This window comes from Colobus angolensis, unplaced genomic scaffold (assembly GCF_000951035.1).
Source record: "Colobus angolensis palliatus isolate OR3802 unplaced genomic scaffold, Cang.pa_1.0 Scaffold231, whole genome shotgun sequence".
Classification (NCBI taxonomy): domain Eukaryota; kingdom Metazoa; phylum Chordata; class Mammalia; order Primates; family Cercopithecidae; genus Colobus; species Colobus angolensis.
Genome location: NW_012115500.1, coordinates 4,527,445 through 4,547,721, shown reverse-complemented (window position 1 = coordinate 4,547,721; position 20,277 = coordinate 4,527,445). Strand labels below are relative to the sequence as shown.

At 38.4% G+C, this 20,277-nt stretch overlaps 1 protein-coding gene across 5 annotated transcripts in view; it reads right to left on the bottom strand.

The window, feature by feature from the left end:
• Positions 1-20,277, bottom strand: part of NCOA7 (nuclear receptor coactivator 7) — a 163,031-nt gene that overhangs the window by 32,795 nt on the left and 109,959 nt on the right. For 3 of the 5 annotated variants that reach the window (XM_011944476.1, XM_011944478.1, XM_011944475.1), the window contains 5 exons: positions 19,376-19,489; positions 18,022-18,147; positions 15,259-15,443; positions 10,641-11,683; positions 9,822-9,990 (listed from right to left, as the gene is read on the bottom strand). In XM_011944476.1, coding sequence (XP_011799866.1) covers positions 9,822-9,990; positions 10,641-11,683; positions 15,259-15,443; positions 18,022-18,147; positions 19,376-19,489 — 1,637 coding nt within the window. The remainder of the gene's footprint in view (positions 1-9,821; positions 9,991-10,640; positions 11,684-15,258; positions 15,444-18,021; positions 18,148-19,375; positions 19,490-20,277) is intronic. The other 2 variants (XM_011944479.1, XM_011944480.1) reach the window with 1 other exon arrangement.

The window sequence follows — 20,277 nt, the reverse complement described above, 5'->3', positions numbered from 1 at the left end:
TGTAGCCCCAACTACTACAGAGGCTGAGGATACAGGATAATTTGAGCCCAGGAGTTCGAGGCTGCAGTGAGCTATGATTGCGCCACTGCACTACAGCCTGGGCAACACAAGACCCTGTCTCTTAAAAAAAAGAATATTATCTACTAGGCCTTATGATGCTTGCAGGACACAATGTCATAACACTTGGTCCCTGCCCTCAGGAAACTTGAAGTCCAGTAGGGAAAAGCCACAAGTAATCCACAGCTGTAGTATAGTATATGTAGTAAGTGCTATGGCAGGGTGGGGAGTTTAGCAGAGGCATCTAAACCAAAGGAGACGTTTGAGCTATTGTGTGCACTTAGGTGATGTGGGTATGGAGGAAGAAGTCAGGCATCCCAAGCAAGCCATCCAGTAAGTGAAATTTACGTTTCTTACAGTTGAAACACTGTCAGTCGTCCACAGAAGAATCTGACAGAAGCAAGAGATCCATGTTAAAAGGAGAAAATAAGCTAGGTACAATGACTGACCAATGTGAGAAGGTGACTGAAAAGCAAGATTATGCCCCTATTCTCACTTCAAGGAACTGAATGTTTACTGGTACCATTTACTATGATGAAGAAAACAAGAGGGATAGGTTGTGGAGATACTCGTAGGAATAAAAATGGAAAGGCCAGGCATGGTGGCTCATGCCTGTAATCCCAGCACTTTGGGAGGCCAAGGCAGGTGGATCATGAGATCAAGAGATCAAGATCATCCTGGCCAACAGGTGAAACCTCGTCTCTACTAAAAACACAAAAATTAGCTGGGCGTGGTAGTGGGCACCTGTAGTACCAGCTACTTGGGAGGCTGGAATCACTTGAACCCGGGAGGCGGAGCAGAGCTTGCAGTGAGCAGGGATTGCACCACTGAGACTCTGTCTTTAAAAAAAAAAAAAAAAAAAAGAAAGAAACCAAAGTTTAGCGCATGGTCAGCCTTAAGTTTGTTTGATCCACAGATGATTGAAATAGTGAAGATTAGTAGGTATATATATGTTTGGGATGTGGTAGAAAGTTCTAGATTAAAAATAGCTGGAAATGATTGGCATATAGAGAGAGTTAGATTACTGGGTATAGGCAATTGTGTATATCATAAAAACGTCATTGAAAGGATTAACATTTAAAGAGGAAGTAGAAGAAGGAAAAAACTGGGAAGAGGTGGTAGAGAGAAGGACAGGATGTTAAAGAAACAGGGGAGACAGTCAACGGCATTAAATGTTATGAACATTAATGTAAAATAAAAACAAGAGAATACCCTTTTGTGTATCATCATATGAAGGATGCGACGCCTAAGGGATTCTGGGGTCCTAACCCAAATCCAAAGAGGGAGAATATTCAGGGAAGGACCTAGGTACTCACATATTTAAAGGCTCCTAAATGTACTTATTACATAGCTAAGCATGGCATCCACTGAGTTAAGCCACAAATTGTTTAACCGCATCCACCTTCGCATCTGGAGGCTCCAGTTCCTCCCCCTAGTGCCTATGTGTTGTTTACCAGTCAAAGTAAGTTAGGAAAGGACCATACTTGCCAGTTCAGGGAGAGATGATCATGGTATTGTGTATTGTTTTCAGAAACAAAGGATCTGCACAGGTAGAGAAGACAGGGAAACCACCTGAGTTCCAAAATACAGTGTTTAAAAGGTGTCAGGCTAGACTTGTTTGGTGAAGTCAAGAAAGTGACCACTGTCAGTAAATCTACACATCTAAGCAGAGCAAGAAAAAGCCGGAGAGGTATGCCAGTTTATGAAGTGTTTTTAAAAATAAAGAAAGGGTTTAGACATTAGTCCTGAAGGCTCAAGATATTTTTGTGGGAATGAAACAAGATGAGAATAGTTTTTTTTTTTAAGAAAATTATCATAGACATAAGAACAAAATAGGTTTTAAGAGGAGCAACTAAAGAATAGGAAATTGTTATTTTCGAGTATTACAAGTATTATTATATTCAATTGTTATATTCATTCAGAATCAGAGTAGCACAAAGTCAAGAACAGCATCAATTTGGTGTCCCACCTGCTCTCTTAATGCTCTCTGATTTAGATCTGGGCAAAGTGATAGTTGAGGTAGTGGGTTAATTTCTTTGATATTCCTCTGAGTTTTTAAGAGTAGAAATCCTCCTTGGGATGATGAAGATAACATGGGGTGATCTTTGTAAAAATATGTGCTCAACCAGAATAATCTGATGCTTTTATAATGTTGCAATTCAGGCACCTGAATGACATCAAGGTCCAATGAAGCTTAGCACCCACAGTTTTAAAAATGAGTAAGATTTCAGCTGGATGGCACATCATGCAAAGCTCAGTACTCACGACTTTCAGGCTTTGCTCTAAACATTCCAGAACCAAGAGTGAATAGTTTAGAAACACAAAAAGGAGATACGAAGAGAGTTTAAAAATTCTGACTATGATCTATCATCAACTAGTCACTCCTAACAATAAAATATAGCTTTTGTGGCTAAAATGTTACTACATGGGCTTTGTATGTATGGATGCTATTACTCAACATGTCAAAAAGGGGCTGGGCATGGTGGCTCACATCTGTAATCTCAGCACTTTGGGAGGCTGAGGCAGGTGGATCACTTGAAGTCAGGAGTATGAGACCAGCCTGGCTAAAATGGTGAAACCCTATCTCTACTAAAATGCAAAAATTAACCAGGCATGGTGGCGGGTGTCTGTAATCCCAGCTACTTGGGAGGCTGAGGCAGGAGATGGAGGCTGCAGTGAGCCGAGATCATGCCATTGCACTCTAGCCTGGGTGACAAGAGCAAAAAAAAAAAAAAAAAAAAAAAGTGAAAAGGGAAATACATCCCAATTTGCATTTACTATAGTAAAGAATTTAAAGCCAACAGAGATTGGACTAACATGTCTTTAAATATATATTGATATGAAAGTAATCTCATAAAATTAAAATGTGATTAGAGATAAAGTAAAAATTAATTGTGTGCTATTATACCAATACCAGGAAAAATAATAGAGAATAGAAAATAAAGCTAAGAAATTCTTAAAGAAGCCTATTTAGGGAATAAATAAAAACTATGAGCTTAAGGCTCTGCTCTAGACAGAGCTAGAACTAAGTATGACACCTACTTAACTATGAAACACCTGTTATCTATTCCATTACTTGTTCATGGGAGTAGCTTTCCATTGAATATCTTGAGGGAAATGTTGACTTAAAGAAAAGGTACCATTTCTTAAAAAGGGGAGTTGAGCTCTTGGTTCTACTCTTTGGTCAAGGCAACCATGGAGAACTCTGGGTGATGAACTATACTACAGGAAATACTACTATTAGTCTCAAATTGGACTATAAGGTATATACACACAACATAGATTATACCTTTTAAACTGACAGATACCTGTGTGTGCATGTATACGTTACTCATTTTTATTGTGAAAGCACAAAAATCCCAAATATTAAAATATTAAAATGAGATTGTGAGACATTGAATTATGCTTGACATTATGTAATAACTTATCATGCTTTCTAAAACAGAATCAATTTAACTTATACATAATGAATTTATCCTAAACACAAGTGAAAACACAAAACACAACTGTCTATAGAGTACAAATTAGTTTGCTGATCCTAAATAGAAGCCAATTAGAGACAGAACTTTAGGATACTTTTTAACAAATAAATGTATTATACATTTTTATATTAAGGTATAAATAATTTTTTAAATTAATTTTTTTTGGAGACAGGGTCTTGCTCTTTTGTCAAGGTTGGAGTGCAGAGGCACGATTTTAGCTCACTGCAGCCTCAACGTCTCGGGCTCAAGTGATCTTCCCACCTCAGCCTCTTGAGTAGCTGGGACTACAGGTGTGTGCCACCATCCAGCTAATTTTTGTACTTTTTTGTAGAGATGTGATTTCACCGTGTTGCCCAGGCTGGTCTTGAACTTCTGAGCTGAAGCAAGCTGTCCACCTCAGTCTCCCAAAAGTGCTGGGATTACAGGTATGAGCCACCACACCCAGCCATAAAATTTACTTATTAAAGGAATCACACAGAACCAAAACTCTCTGGCCTCAATTAGCCTTACCTTATGTCAAACAAATGTTATATAAAAAGTGCTCACTCACCTTTAAAATAAGACATTTTATAGCTACATTTGTTTCTTTACTCATCTACCGAATTAGATATAAAGAATCATAACACTCAGTGTTCCAAGCATCTGGGGAAAAGGATGCTCTTATGCTGGTGGGTGTATACACGGCCACACACTTTCATGTGCGACATGTATTTAAAGCCTTAAACATATTCTTTGATTTCATATGACTCCCTGAAGGATTTTACAGATACTTTTAATGTAACATTGCTTATAATGGCCAAAAATTCAAAAGAACCTAATATCCAAAGTAAGTACATGAGTAAACCAATCAGAAAACATAATGGTGTGCTAACTGTATTGTGTGTGTGTGTGTGTGTGTGTGTGTGTGTATAAAAATAACATAGCATATGATATGGTTGAGATCTGTGACCCAGCCATATCTCATGTCAAAATGTAATCCCCAATGTTGGAGGTAAGGGTTGGTGGGAGGTGTTTAGGTTGGTGGGAGGTGAGGGTTGGTGGGAGGTGTTTAGGTTGGTGGGAGGTGTTTAGGTTGGAGGGAGGTGAGGGTTGGTGGGAGGTGTTTAGGTTGGTGGGAGGTGAGGGTTGGTGGGAGGTGTTTAGGTTGGTGGGAGGTGAGGGTTGGTGGGAGGTGTTTAGGTTGGTGGGAGGTGAGGGTTGGTGGGAGGTGTTTAGGTCATGGGGGCAGATCCCTCATCGCTTGGTGCTGTCCTCGCCGTAGTGAATTCTCCCGAGATCTGGTTGCTTAAAAGTGTGTAGCAAATACCCCCATTCTCTCTCATTTCCACTCCTGCCTTGTGAGAGGCCTGTACTGTCTTTGTCTTCTGCCTTGGTTTTGTAAGCTTCCTGAGGCCTCAACAGAAGCAGATGGCCAGCACTATGCTTCCTGCACAGCCTGCAGAACTGTAAGCCAGTTAAACCTTTGTTTCTGATAAATTAACCACCCACAGGTATTTCTTTGTTTCTGAGAAATTAACCACCCACAGGTATTTCTTCACAGCAACCCAAGAAAGAGCTAACGCAGCATATTAAGGAAAATGTACACAGCATATTAAGTGGAAAAAAAGCCGACTGCAAAATAGATTCTTTCCCCATTTCCTTTTGGTTTATCTGTATGTTCAAATGTTAACAAAAGTTATCTCAGCATACTTTTTTTCAAGTTAAACAAAAATAAAAATGTAAACCCCATGGGCTTTCCCTCTCCTTCTCTCCCTTCGCTTTCTTATTAGTTTACTTATTATACAAATCACACTAACCAATTTAAAGTTTGGATTAAACATTTATGCATGGCTTGACAAACTCTACATAATTCCTGCTACTTAACACTATTTCCATCTTATTTATTTTAAAAGCTGAATAATATAGAATTAATTATTATAAACATTTCAGAGATTAGAAGGCTATAAATAATTGGAAAAAAGAGAACAGTTTTACTCTAGAGAAGAATTATTGGTTCTTTCTAATCAAGGACAATCTGTTAGCAATAAGAAAGGGAAGGAGGGAAAAAGACAATGCTGGTTTTTAAAATATAAAACAGTATCCAAATTCATGGAATATTGTATCTCTACAAAGTGTTAAGAACTATCTTCAATCACCTTTCATAAGGTTCTCGGGATAGGGTCCCAGTGTTACTTACCTAGAACTAGGTAAATAAGTGCCTGCCTGCCAGGAAGTATGTACTCAATAATTATTTGTTCAAATATGATCTAATTACTTAATGCTTATAATCATCTACATTTAAAATTTTTTAAACTATCTTAACCCATTTCCCATTTAGGAAAAAAAAAAAAAAGTACAGCTTGCTGCCAGCACAGTATTCTTGGTGCAAACAGTAAATGGGTTAATACAGTCTAAATCAGTGTGTCTGGTTCATTTCAGCTCCTTCACTGCCAAACCAGGGGTCAAGGACTGCTTTAGTTTTTCTGCCTTCTCCTTGTCTGTGATGATGAATGTGTAAGGTATCTTCTGCATCGAACTTTAAACTTCACATTGTCCTTATTTTTTAAATTAAAAAGTTATGGTACAAGGGGATAAAGTATCTCATTCAAGGGCTCCCACTTCTGGGGATTCCCATTCACGTCTGCCTGGTTCTGAGGCTCATTATTTCAGCCCAAGACTCCACACCTCTTCTAGGGAAGCGGACAGGAGTCAAACCTTTACATTATTTAGCGATTGTGGCTTACAACCCCACTTTCAGAATGGTACACAGGCCTGGGTCTAGTACTTGACCAGTGGTTCTCAATGTGAAGTGATTTTGTCCTCCAGGGGACATTTTAGCAAGCTCTGGAGGTACTTTTGTTTACCACAACTGGGGAGATGCTATTAGCAGATAGTGGGAAGAGGCCATGGAGGTTGCTAAACATACAATTCACCCCCACCCCTACCCAACAACAAACTAGTAGTCCAAAATGTCAATAGTGTTAAGGTTGAGAAATTTTGTACTAGATGATTAAAATACGGTGGAACATTGTTCTTATGTTTAAACTAGCACCAAGAGTGAAAGCAGGAGCCAGCATCTGCCAGGTTTATAAGTAGAGTTGTGGAAACTGTAAATCTCCCCAGCACACTACTATTATCTTCAGCTGTCTCAAGAGAAGCACCCGACTTTGCAAGCTATAATGGAGACAGGGAGGACATAAGGTTAACAAGTATTTAATTCTCAGCGAACCTGAGTATGTTTCAAGTCATAGTGTACAGGGGTGCAAGAAGAAACTGCTGGTTTTCCTGGATTCATGGAGGTCTTAGATCTTCTGATAACTTCTACCAAGGTAAATAAGACTATTACGTATGTAGGCAGTTTTTAACTACTTCACATCTCTAATTTCTAGTATCTAAAATTTAATAAGAATTGCTACAGAAAAAAAACTCACCCAAAACAGAGGAGATTAACGGAGACTATGCAAGGCTTCCATTGTTGCTGTCCTTACCACCCTCTGGCCCCCCAGCCCTGCCCTCTCTATGGTCTTACTTGGTAGATTATTCATACATTGATGGACTTGGGAAACCCACAGGGTACATTGTAAATAAAAGAGGAGCGAGATTTGGTAGAGTTAACTTTTTAGTAGTAATAACAACAAAAGAAAAGGTAAACATTTTAAAAAAGTATTAGGAACAATAGAGAGAAACAGTGAGACGTACGTTTGTGAAGCGACACCATCAAAATTTAATTATCCCGTGACAAGGAGCTTCAATATAGTGGATAAGTCAAAGAGACCTGCCTAAACAGAACAAGTTGTCACATCTATAAAGTCTATGAAAAGGACACTGTAATCCACGAAGGGGAAGGGAGCCACTCCTAGGGTGGCTTCACTCTGCAACTGAAACTCCTATGGATGCATGGATCCATTAAACAGAAAGGCAAGTAGAAACATTCAGTTTGCTGCAGCAAGGGAATCCAGAAACTATAACTGAAGTGAGAAAAGCTGTACATGCCACTTCTTAGCTCCCCCTTAAGGATTTCTGTTGAGCTTTAAGTCCTGAAGAATTTCATGAAGTAGAAACAAGAATAAATATTTCTTACTGTGGAGGTCTGGATGAGAATTAACCATGGGACTGCTTCATCTTCCCCCTACTTAAACTAAAACGTGGGTCTCTTCAGGGGAGGTAGACATGGAAATACATGAAGCAATGGTTACCACAAAAAAATTCCTAACATCTACGCAAAAAAACTATTGTCATTAACACAGTGTAACATAACACTTCCAAGAAAATATTTGGTTGATTCATAATTAGTTCACGAAAGAAAACTAAGTATTTAATTGCTACTCAAAGGTATTTGCTACCAGGTTATTTGCTACCCGAAGGTAAACAAGTAATGGACACTATAAAATACAATAGAATAGAATCCCACAAGTGACCTGCTTTCTTTTTGTTTGTTTAGTTTTTGAGACAAACTCTCACTCTGTCGCCCAGGCTGGAGTGCAGTGGCGTGATCTCAGCTCACTGCAATCTCTGCCTCCTGGGTTCAAGTGATTCTAATGTCTCAGCCTCCCGAGTAGCTAGGATTACAGGCACCTGCCACCACACCAGGCTAATTATTTTTGTATTTTTAGTAGAGATGGGGTTTCACCATATTGGCCAGGCTGGTCTCAAACTCCTGACCTCAGGTGAACCACCCACCTCAGCCTCCCAAAGTTGACCTGCTTTTAAAAGCTTACAAAAACCACTTGAAGCGGTATAAGAAGTCAAAGAAAAGTACTATTTTAGCTTTAAGATTTCTTCTGGGTTAGAAATGACAGTAAAATAATTACATGTGTGGGATTGTTTCAATTATTCTACAAGAGACCTTGGTGCAGACAGTCCCAGCAAAGATAACACAATTGAAAATAACACAATTGTCTTATATTATAAATAATACATTTTCCCAGAGAAAAAGCGATATATATGATAGGTAGTTTTTCTGACAGATAATCAAGTTTACACAACCCACAATGTAACTGGAAGTTTCAGCGTTTTGTTTTCCTCACCTATAAAATCAAGAAGGGGCCTAAATCTCTTAGGTATTATTCAGCTATAAAATTCTGATTCTAGGACTCCAATTTTAACAGAGCTTCAGAAATCTGCACTGCTTCTTTGAAACATTTTAAAATAATAACAAAAAAGACACATTTTCTCCTCGTTCTCCTCAATATCCCTAAATTTCCAGGAGATACTGTGGGGGCTGCAGGCACAGGTGAAGGAGTATATTACATAAATGCAAAACAAGTTATGTTTAATGCCTGCGTTAATGTGGGTTTGTGTCTAAGACAGGTAAAAGCTGTTAGCAAATTCATTAATAGAAAGCCTATTGTTTTTCACATTAAACTATAATTTATTAAAATGAGACAACTCTCCCAATGAGAATGATCATTCTAGGTAATAATCAGCCAGAAGGTGTACCCTTGCTTAGAATTTAATTTTGTTTACTGAGAAATCATGCTATGGAAGCTTGCTGAGTGTGTTTGCTCTTGGCATGTGTGTTAGCCAGAAGGTCTGGCTAGATGATGATGTTTTTAAGAGGCAAGATGCATGGTTTTAACTGTGTTGCAAACTAATTGCAAGGAGTCTATAAGACGTTTTTATTCTACCACATATATGAAATAAAAGCATTTGTTTCTAAAAAGAATATTCCCTAATTATTTTTATTATAAAGACACCCTCAACGATATACTGTTGAAGAACTTCTATGCCACTATCCCTCCTATTCTAGACTGCCACATAACCAAGAAGGTATCTTCTTTGGTGATTTAAAAATACAATCTTTTCTAGGAGGATACAGCTCCTTGAACCTATCCAGGGGATCACATTTCTTATGCTGCTGAGCTATAGACACTCCCTCCATAAAGCCAACAAATATTTCATTCCCTAGAATTGTAAGCACTTTAAATATTATAATCCTGCCTCTTTCTTGCATTTAAGAGGCATTTGGATCTGCTCCATAGTATTCCTTCATCCTCAGTGAAAGATCACTTCTAATTACTGGTACTTGAGAACATCAAATTCTTCTTTCATTTAAAAATCAACTCGGTAGAACGTTATGAAAGCAGTTCAGAACATAGTACCTATGACAGCTCCATAGTTGTTATATTAAAACCACCATTTAGCAGAAAGCCACTTTAAATAATATCCTTCTAGAATTCTAAAATCTCCAATTCAGATAAAGCTCTTAATCAATAATAAAATGAAGTATTTTAAGATAAGGAATATCAAAATGCAATCCAAACCTAACAGACTCACAGACTTTCCATTGTAGCCCACACTCACCTCTCCCGAGGAACAGCAAACCAGTACTCTGGCTGCTTTCTCCGTTTGCCGTACTGCTGGACCATGGCTGCAGTGTGAGTGGCAAAAGATTTTCTCATTGGTTTTCCCACTTTGATGCACAGGAACATGGGTGGGGTCTTGCTTTTTTCTGCTTTTGAAGGAAGTATATCTGAATCACACATGAAAAAACTCTTCCTCAATATTGACAAATTGGTAATAGAAGAACTTTTCAACTTAAAAAGGATAGTGCACAATCCTCTCTTAGTCAAAACTTTGCAGAAACATCCTACAACATCGTATCAGGGCTAATAAATCTTTCAAGCCTTTTTTAGTACACAAGGAAAAAGCTTTGGTTGCTTCAGGTTGAAGTACATCCCATGAGTTGCTACATACTGAAAATAAGTATAAAAACCAACAGAATAGCAAATAATGGAGAATTGGGACAAATCGTATTAGTGAATGCTACTGATAATCCAATTATAACATAATGCAATTCAGTTTAGAATTGAGATCTCTTCAAAAACAGTTTAAACTCCTCTACATTTAGAAAATACAGGTAAAAAAAGGAAGTAGCTTGAAAGATTAAAAGTAAACTACTTTTGAAGTAGGTATCTAGAGATCTATGACATAGTTCAAATTCCAAAATAGATACCATATCTTGTAAATTTTCTCTCCAATTGTTAATGTTATCAGCAAAGATATACTCTATTGAGAAAACATTGTTTTCAAACAATTGTACTCATTTGGGTATTACATGTGCAAATTGTAGAAAGGCAATTATACAACAGAATATAAAGGCATTAAAGAAAAACAGCTTACCTTCAATGGGTACCTGAATTCTCTTTAACAGCCACAACTGAACTTCAGATTTATTATCCGTTTGTGCACCTTGACAGCTGTTGTCCAGAGTAGATTCCAAAGAGGAGTCTAGAGCCTCTTTAATCACATTTTCTTCTGTAGAAGAGTTCAGTTTTACTGGGAGGGGCTCTCTCTCTTTCACACAGGTCTTATCTGGCTCTTTATTGCCCTCAGTTAGGGGATTGCCTGCCTGGGAAAGAGAACTACTAAGAGTAATGTCTATTCCCCCTGGTTCAATACTTTTTCCATCACTTAATTCTGTTTTCTGCAAATTTTCAGATACCTGTGACCCTTCTTTATTCTTATGTAGGTAATATTCAATGAGTTTAACTTTATCTAGATCTTCATGTATGTTCAGCGTGTTTTCTACCCGGCTTTCTGGTGAACCAGACTGCTTGTCCACTTCTGGCATTATATCTTGCTTCTCACAGGTTTCTAAATCTAGCGCCCCCTTCAGTTCAACATCATTTTCTGCTCCCAAGAAGGCTAGAGCAGACTGCACCTGCATTTCCACGGCTGAATTGTTTATTTGTGACTCAACCTTCTTTCGTTCCTCTGGGTCAAGAGAAAGGCACTCCTTTGAGGTGTCTTTTTTGTCCATTCCACCATCAGTTTGAGAAGAAAGTTCTTCCAAGTCAACAAAATCATCATCTTCCCCTAGAAAGTTTTCTTTGGCTGTAGATTCAAATGCAGCAGAAGTGTTGGAAGGTTCCTTGCTAAGCTTAGTCACTGTGGAAGAGCCATGGGATGTCTCCCTAGAGGATTCCAGTTTCTTTAATTTCTCTGACACAGAGCTGCCTGAGGGCTTTGTAGGTGTGTGTTCTGTGGACTTCTCCAAAGGTACTGTTGGTCTGGAATCCGAAGTCATGATTTTCTCTCCATTCTGCTGTCGTTTTTCCTTGTTGATAGATTTGAACTTACTGAATGGGTTGATATCCTTTTCTGAAGCCAGGTCTTCCCATTCTCCAGGCCTGTACAGAGGACAAAGATCCTGAGGTAGGTCACTGTTGGGGGAGAAATGGTGGGTGCACATGGAATGTTAAAAATAAAACCAAAAACAAAATGGAGGAAAGGCAAAAAACGAAACAGAAACGCAATGAAAAACCAATACATAAATATACAACTTAAATTTATGTTCAAATGATTTCAGAATAAAAAAATAAAATCAAGAAATCGATTTCAAAATGAAACATAAGTCAACTAAAGGAAATGGTGAAAGAATGAACCATGAGAGTTGCATATCCTACTGGAAGCACATGATGAATTTGGAAGTTATACATGAACATGGAGATGTTACCCATAAGATTTCTAAATATGAAATAATAATGTATCTGCCTCTCATGAAGGAAAGGATAAAGAAGAGGAAATATTTTAGCATCAATGTCTAAAATTCCTTAAATGTGCAAACCTTTTCCTTTTTATCAAATGGTATAGAAAACAATTACACTGATTTTGAAATGCTCACTGACTTAGTAGCTACTCACTTAACTGCTCCATTTAAAGTTACTGACCTTGAACCCTGATTCTGGGTTTCATGGCTTAGGATCTGATGCTTCTAATCATAGACAGTCCTCTACTCCCAAAGGAGATGCAAGAGGAAGCTTCCACTATTATTGTTGGTATATGGCAGTTGCTCCATCTTATAATTTAAAAATGTATAGAAAAGTGAATCTTATTTAAAAAGCTCTTACGTATAATACTTATGTTTCTTAAGTAAGTATTTCATTTTATAACAATATCGCTTTACTTTATAGCAATGGTGCAGCTCGTTTATCAGCTGAAACACATTGTACTGGGATGCAATCAATTATTTTTCCTTAATAACAGATGCTCTACTTCCCAGATTGGAATTACATAAAAATATTGATTAAACATGTTCTCCCAAGTGTAAAATAAATGATCAAGAAATATACTTTAAAAAGAGCAGCAAACCACCATGGCACACACCTATGTAACAAGGCTGCACATCTTGCACATGTACCCTTGAACTTGAAATAAAAGTTGAAAATAAATAAAAATAGTAATAATTTCAAATATGTGTAAAAAATATGATTGGAAATATCTTGAGTAAACCCATCCACTTAGCACTGCTACTAGTAGTGTCATTACTGGGTTGAAATGCAGAGATATAAAAACCCTTTTAAAGAATAACATTTCAATTTCAGAAATAATTATATTTTCTAAACAGGTCAGATCATCTTCAGATAAAACTTTATCTGCTATTTTGGCTTTGAAATAAATGGTTATGACAATAAAGCTACAAAGTACCAGGAAGTTCTGAAGTTCCAAAAGACTGTCTTCCCAAAGTGACTTTATAAACCATCTGCATGAAAGGTTCATGCTTTTTCCAGTAGAAAATAAAAGCCTACGTAATTGGTTGGCTCCAACAAATGCTTTAAAAAGCCTTCGTAATTTATAATTCATTTCAATTTAATAAGCATTCATTGAGCCCCTAAGTGCTATATTCTGAAATACAATTGTGACAGAATCTCTGTTCTGCAGGAACTTGCAAACACAAAATATTCTGCCCAACACCAGCATCCCAGGAGATGTTAAAAACGTTTCCATCCAAGAGTCAAATAAGTTTGTGAAATGTAGCATAATCTCCCTATTGGAACTCAAAACTTAATTAGGCATATTAAAGGCTGTCAGAAGTCCTGCAACAAAGAAACCCAAGTTTCCACACACTTGATTAATAAGCAAAACTTTCCTTCCCTTCTCTACCTAGCTTGACCCCTACAAAAACACCTTCAACTGCATTCTAATTAGCTTTCTAGATTACCTCGACTACCCCTTTCTTCTTTTACCTAATCCAAACTGCCCATTCCCTACTTGAGATTAATTTCACCATCTGCTTTTTCTGCAGTGCAGTTGCCAAGTGTACATAATGGTGTCAACTGGCTAGTTTGTTAATTAATGTTTTCTAGACTTAGCTGGGCACCTAATGATGATCAATAATCCTTTCAGTTGTTCCCTTCTTACTCGCTGTGGCAGCTGGAGCCACAAAACGTCCTGCACGTGCATGCGTGCGGGCACACACACACACACACTCTCACACAAATACCAAAGTTGAAGGTGAGGATGGAGGAGTTTTACACACATCCACTTTTAAAAACTATTGCACGTTGCCACGGGGTAATTTGTACTTACTGTTATTAAACTTTCGGTAATGATGTTTTAAGTAATTTTTAACTTTTAAACAATTTATGAAATTCTGAAGACAATACAAAGTTTATTTCACGCTGATTCTCACACATTCTTGTTCATTAGACTAAAAATCCTTTATATACCTGCATCCAAGGCAGGAATCAATGCGCAACCCTGAAATAATTTCAACAAATTGGAAGCTGATTCTTAACTCTGCTCTTTTCCTGTAATCATGGCATTATCCCTTATAATCGAGATCATTAAACATAATCTCACAATGAGATAAGTTTTTATATAAAGAGGTACTGTCTATTATTAAATAGAATAATTAAGATCCTAGGCTGAAGATGTGCAATGGCATTACTCCCTTAGGAGCCATATTTCAGTAGGGAATGCCCCTACTTGTTTAGCCACCCATTTAGACACTTCTGGCAGCAAAATTTGGAAACTACTTCAGGGCCCATGCTCTGGTGCTATCTTCGGTGGCTTGAGGTTGGGGAAGGGCTGCCTGGACCAGATTCTAACAGCTGTAGGAGTCCAGGGGAATCTACTTGCATAAACCCCCAGGGATTTTGTGTCTGGTTTAGCTCCCTAGTAACTCCTTTTTTTTTTTTTTTTCATATGAGCCCCAAGGGCTAGTTTCCCTCTGTACTGTTAGGACCTACTGCTCCACCCCTTCCCATCACTGAAGGTTTTTAAAAATTTTTACTGCTGGTTTTTATAGAGAAACAGACACAGTAGAGCAAAAGGACAGTAAAAATCAGATTATCTGCATAAGTTAATCAATTCCCCGAGCTTTCTTAACTCTTTCTCTTTTTTCCTGGGGAGCTTCCCTCTCTTTTTTAACAATAAATCCTGCATTATAAGGCAAAAGTAATCAGAACTGAAGTTATATTAATCTATATTTCAGGGAAAAAGCAAACTGGTATTACTCTCTCTTCACAGCATGTGAAGGTGGTTACTACTCTACTCGACCCAAACCTCTCTCCGTGCAGGACTGAGGGAGGAAATGAGTTAGGGAGACTGCCTTTCCTAGAAGTTAAATGAAGACAAACGTAACTCTCCTTAGTTAAACCCAGAAGAAAACATTATTCTCTTACTGATAACTGGATACACTTCTTTCAGAAAAATGCCTTTCTTCTCCCATAATTTCATTAAGCACATGCACTGCTTTTTAGAAAAATAAGCCAAACAAATACCATTTTAACATGATGGCTTCTTTTTCTCCTTTAATGTTTATATGTTCAACTTTTCCCATCACTGACTTTATTCTTTTCATTTCTTCTCATTTTTCTCATTTTCTTCAGTGCACAAATCTTCCACCTTCGAAACCATGTCTACACAATCCCTCAATCATGCCAATGCCCTCATTTTTATGCTACATTTAACTCTCAACACCCCCTTTTTCCTGGTAAACAAAGAAATGTCTTACGATGGCAAGGCATCTTTGATCTTCATGTGAGAAATGTCATTGTAGAGCGCAATGGAAACCACCTCTTCCATGGGGCAGATGAGACCATACTCCTCACACCCATTTTCAATAACCAGAGGATCAGACTTATGAGGGTCAAACATGATGTTGTTAGGAGTCACAATCATGACACCGCCAACCACACCCTGCAGGAGAAAGCAACAGGACAGAATCACTTCAGGTAGAAATGCTTTCAGCAACTACCACAGAGCTTTAACTAACTCAGATGGTCACTCCATGGACTTTGTGAACCACAGTATCCTATGTGACAATCACATCCCCTCCGTGAGGACCAGAAAAACAGGCTGAAGAAATGCAATGCTGGATGGTGAGGCAGAGAAAACAGATGTGGCTCACTGAGGCAACCAACTGAGCCTGATTCTATCACAGCTGCTGCAACAGCACAGCTGGTTCTCACATACACGTCTCAGATTTCCTAGATCCTGGTTCTCACATACACATCTCAGATTTCCTAGATTTTCTAGTTCTCTGTCTACAAAATGGGAGGGGCTGTCCAAGTGCTTTCCCGATCGAGAATACGGGGCTTTACAATTCACTCTGCAAGTCTTCCCCATGTGTCTAACAAGTGCATGGTTCTGTGCTAAGGGAGCGGCTGTTTCTGAGTTATAGTGCCAAAGAATAGTCCCGATATTTTTCTTTAAAATATTTAGAAAGCCCACATCCAACAAAAGTCAACATAAATAGGAATATGAAACTTTTGTAGCCAGAGTGAATACAGCTGAACCATGGAGATTAAAAGCAAAAAGTCGTAGCTTGGTGAAGTCTTAAAAGTCTGAAGCTTGCTCAAATTATAAAAGAGACCTTAATGGCCATAGGGATATTATCTACCATGAACAGCAGGATACAGGTAACTTTCTTTGGGCAAATACTTTATTTTGGTACTTTTAATGAGTTTAGTGATTATCTTAATAAAAAGTTTTGTAGATCCAGCAATCCCATTACTGGGTATATATCCAAAGAAAACGAAATCATATCTCAAAGAGGTATCTGCACTTGCATGTTTATTTGCAGCATTATTCATAATAGCCAAGATATGAAAACAACCTAAGCATCTATCAATAGATGAATAAAGAAAATGTGCTATATATACACAAATTATTCAGCCATAAAAAAAGAACGAAATCCTGTCATTTGCAACAACATGGATGAACCTGGAGAACATTATGTTAAATGAAATAAGCCAAACACACAAAGATAAATACTGCATGACCTCACTCATATGTGCAATCTAAAGAAGCTGATCTCATAGAAATAGAGAGTAGAATGGTGATGACTAAGAGGTATGGGTGGGCCAGGTGTGGTGGCTCGAGCCTGTAATCCCAACACTTTGGGAGGCCAAGGCATTTGGATCACCTGAGGTCATGAGTTTGAGACCAACCTGGCCAAAATGGTGAAACCCTATTTCTACTAAAATTACAAAATTAGCCGGATGTGGTGGCACATACCTGTAGTCACAGCTACTCAGGCTGCAGTGAGTAGAGATCGTGCCATTGCACTCCAGCCTGGGTGACAAGAGCGAAACTCTGTCTCACCAAAAAAAAAAAAAGAGGTGTAGGTGTTTAGGGGAAAGAGAAGGATGGGGGAGATGTTGGTCAAAGGACATATACTTACAGTTAGATAGGAGGAATAATAAATTGTCTAGAATAGGCAAATACAGAAAGACAGAAAGTAGGTAAATGATTGCCTCATGGAGATGGGGGTAGCAGGGAGGGGAAAGAATAGGATGGGAGAGCGTGAAATGGGGAATAACTACTAATGGTTATGGAGTTTCTTTTTGGGTAATAAAAATATTTTAAAATGGATCGTGGTGATGGTTGCACAACTATGTGAACAAACTAAAAACTACTGGATTTTACACTGTAATTGGGTGAACTGTATGTTATGTGAATCACATCTCAATAAAGCTGTCTTTAAAAAAAGTTTCTTTATGTCAAGCATTATTCATTCTTGTTTGCAAACTTTATAAATGCACATCGGTAACATATTTTTCCTATTATCTAAAACTCATATGAAGTCTCCTATGACCACAGGAATTCACTGGTTATCAAGATAGTCCCTTCTCCAGAGGCTCACTGAAAGCTGAATTTGTTCTTTGTGAAAACAAAAAAACAAAAACACCCAGAAAACAATCAACCAACAACCAAAAAACTAAAAACGGGATACAGCAGATATTAATACTAATATCACCAACAGCAAATACAGGTTGAGAGCTTACTATTTTCCAGATTAGGTGCTAAATTCTTTACATAAATTATCACTTTTCATTACAATACTCTTATTAATTTTTTTTATTGTTCCTATTTTATGCATGAGAAAAATGGAAGCTTCAGACATGTAAATACCTTGCCCCTGGTCTTAGAGTTAGTGGGTGGTAGAGTTAGAATTTAAATTCAGTGAGTCTGACTCCAGCATTTGCTGTTATATGTGTCTTATACTATCTCCCTAACAATTCATAGGCCCAAACTAAAAGAAAAAAAACAATGAATCCAAGGTCACAAAGAATCACATTTCCACTCAGTGATAACATTTACCTCAATAAGCAAAATGGCCAGGTATCCAACAGAGGAAAACTAATGGATGCTTGTCAAATCTAAACTTGACACTCTGGGTAAGATCTTTTAATGTAGCCTCTGTTCCAGTAACTTGTAACCTTTAGTTTTTCATAGATTTCAAGGAAAGAAAACAAATTACATTGCTATATACCTTTCCATCGGTGAAGTATCGACAATTCATTTTTAAAAATTTCACCACACCTGGCTCGTCTTCTTCAGAAGTAGATGATAAGACTCTTTCAATGGGTTTTAAGGCCTTTCGTGCTAAGTCAGCATCCTTGTGAAAGCAAAAAATTTCAAAATCAAATAAAAGCACTTTTTCAAACAAATTATGTGTATAAATCAAGCCCCATAAATTCCCTGTGACTACACTATTTCTATTTAAGTGGAACATTAAAAAGGCAAACATCCTTTGTCCTTCAAAAATATCACAAATGTAATAACAGATATCCAAATCAAACTAAATTTTTTTTAAAGCAAAGGCATATGTATGAACCCATAAAACTTGCTCATGAAATGTCTTTAGAAACTAACCTAAATGGGCTGGGTGGGGTGGCTCAGGCCTGTAATTCCAGCAGTTTGGGAAGCTGGGGTGGGCGGATCACCTGAGGTCAGGAGTTTGAGACCAGCCTGACTAATACGGTGAAACCCTGTCTCTACTAAAAATACAAAAATTAGCTGGGCTTAGCAGCAGGCGCCTGTAATCCCAGCTACTTGGGAGGCTGAGGCAGGAGAAACGCTTGAACCTAGGAGGTAGAGACTGCAGTAAGCCAAGACCGTGCCATTGCACTACAGCAGTCTGGGTGACAGAGAGAGACTCTGTCTCACACACACAAATAACAACAACAACAACAACAACAAAAACACTAACCTAAATGAAAAAATTCATATTAGACTTGTGATTCAATTTATTTATTTTTTTTAAAAAGGATGAATACAAATAAACTACCCATGTCATTGGAAATTTAACTTCATACTTTTATACAAGACCTGCACTTTTGCCTTTTTAAAATTTTTTTATTTTATTTTATTTTTGAGACAGGGTCTCACTCTGTCACCCAGGCTAGAGTGCAGTGGTATGATCATGGCTCACCACAGCCTCAACCTCCCAGGCTCAAGTGATGCTCCCACTCCTGAGCAGGTGGGACTACAGGTGTGAGCCATCATGTCTGGCTAATTTTTAAAACATTTTGTAGAGACAGAGTCTCACTATATTTCCCAGGCTGGTCTCAAACTCCTGGGCTCAGACAATCCTTCTGCCTTGGCCTCCCAGAGTGCTGGGACTACAGGCGTGAGCCACTGTGTCTGGCCATCTTGGCCTTTGAAACCTTAAATGTGAATAAGTTTCCCTTGGAGATGATGCATTCTCCAATTACCTAATCTCAACCATCTAGGGAGAATTTCAGATATAATCTTGCGAAAAATAACATGTGGAATTCTACAACTCACAAAAAGTCTCTTTAATAAAAATGAACTGCAGTGCATGAAGTACATAATACACATACAGGCAGTTTATCATATTCTGCATCTGATGATGAAGGAGAGACAGTAGCACCAGGACTGGATGATGATAGCCTTAAGGTACTGGAAGGAGAGTTGGCATCTGGCACAAAAAGGACCTGAGAATGGGAGAGAAGAGATGGGTGAGTACCTGGAACCAGGCAAACCACTAGTGAGTGTTTAGAGAAGTTATTCTCTGCATAGTATCATGTTTACTGCATGATTATGACCTCGGTTGCTTTCAAGAAACTCATAAGCAACTTAGGGTGTCCTAGATTAATCCATGAAATGACACTCAGCATATGAATGTGCGCAGTACAAAGGGTACAGAACATGCCTATAGACACTGCAAGCACTCAAAAAGGGGGAGCAAGGCCAGGTGCAGTGACTCATACCTGTAATCCCAGCACTTTGGGAGGCCGAGGTGGGAGGATCACCTGAGGTCAAGAGTTTGAGACCAGCCTGACCAACATGGTGAAACCTCGTCTCTACTAAACTACAAAAAAATTAGCTGGGCATGGTGGCATGTGCCTGTAGTCCCAGCTACTTGGGGAGGCTGAGGCAGAAGAATCGCTTGAACCCAGGAGGCAGAAGTTGCAGTGAACCAAGATCGTGCCACTGCACTCCAGCCTGGGCGACAGAGGGAGACTCCACCTCAAAAAAAAAAAAAAAAAAAAAAGAAATGAAAAAAGCAAAAAGAAAGGGAGAGCAAGGTGGGTAAGCATTCTGGGCAGGCCAAGTGAAGCAAGTGGGTCCAAGTGAAGCCTTGAAGAATAAGTAGAAATTGGATAGGAGAGAAGGGAGAGCCCTCCAGGATGGGGGACTAATAGTATAAGGGAAATGCTTCTAAACTTAGTATCTGTGCCAGGTAGAAATGGAACAAACCCAGCTTGCTAACTCCAAGCAG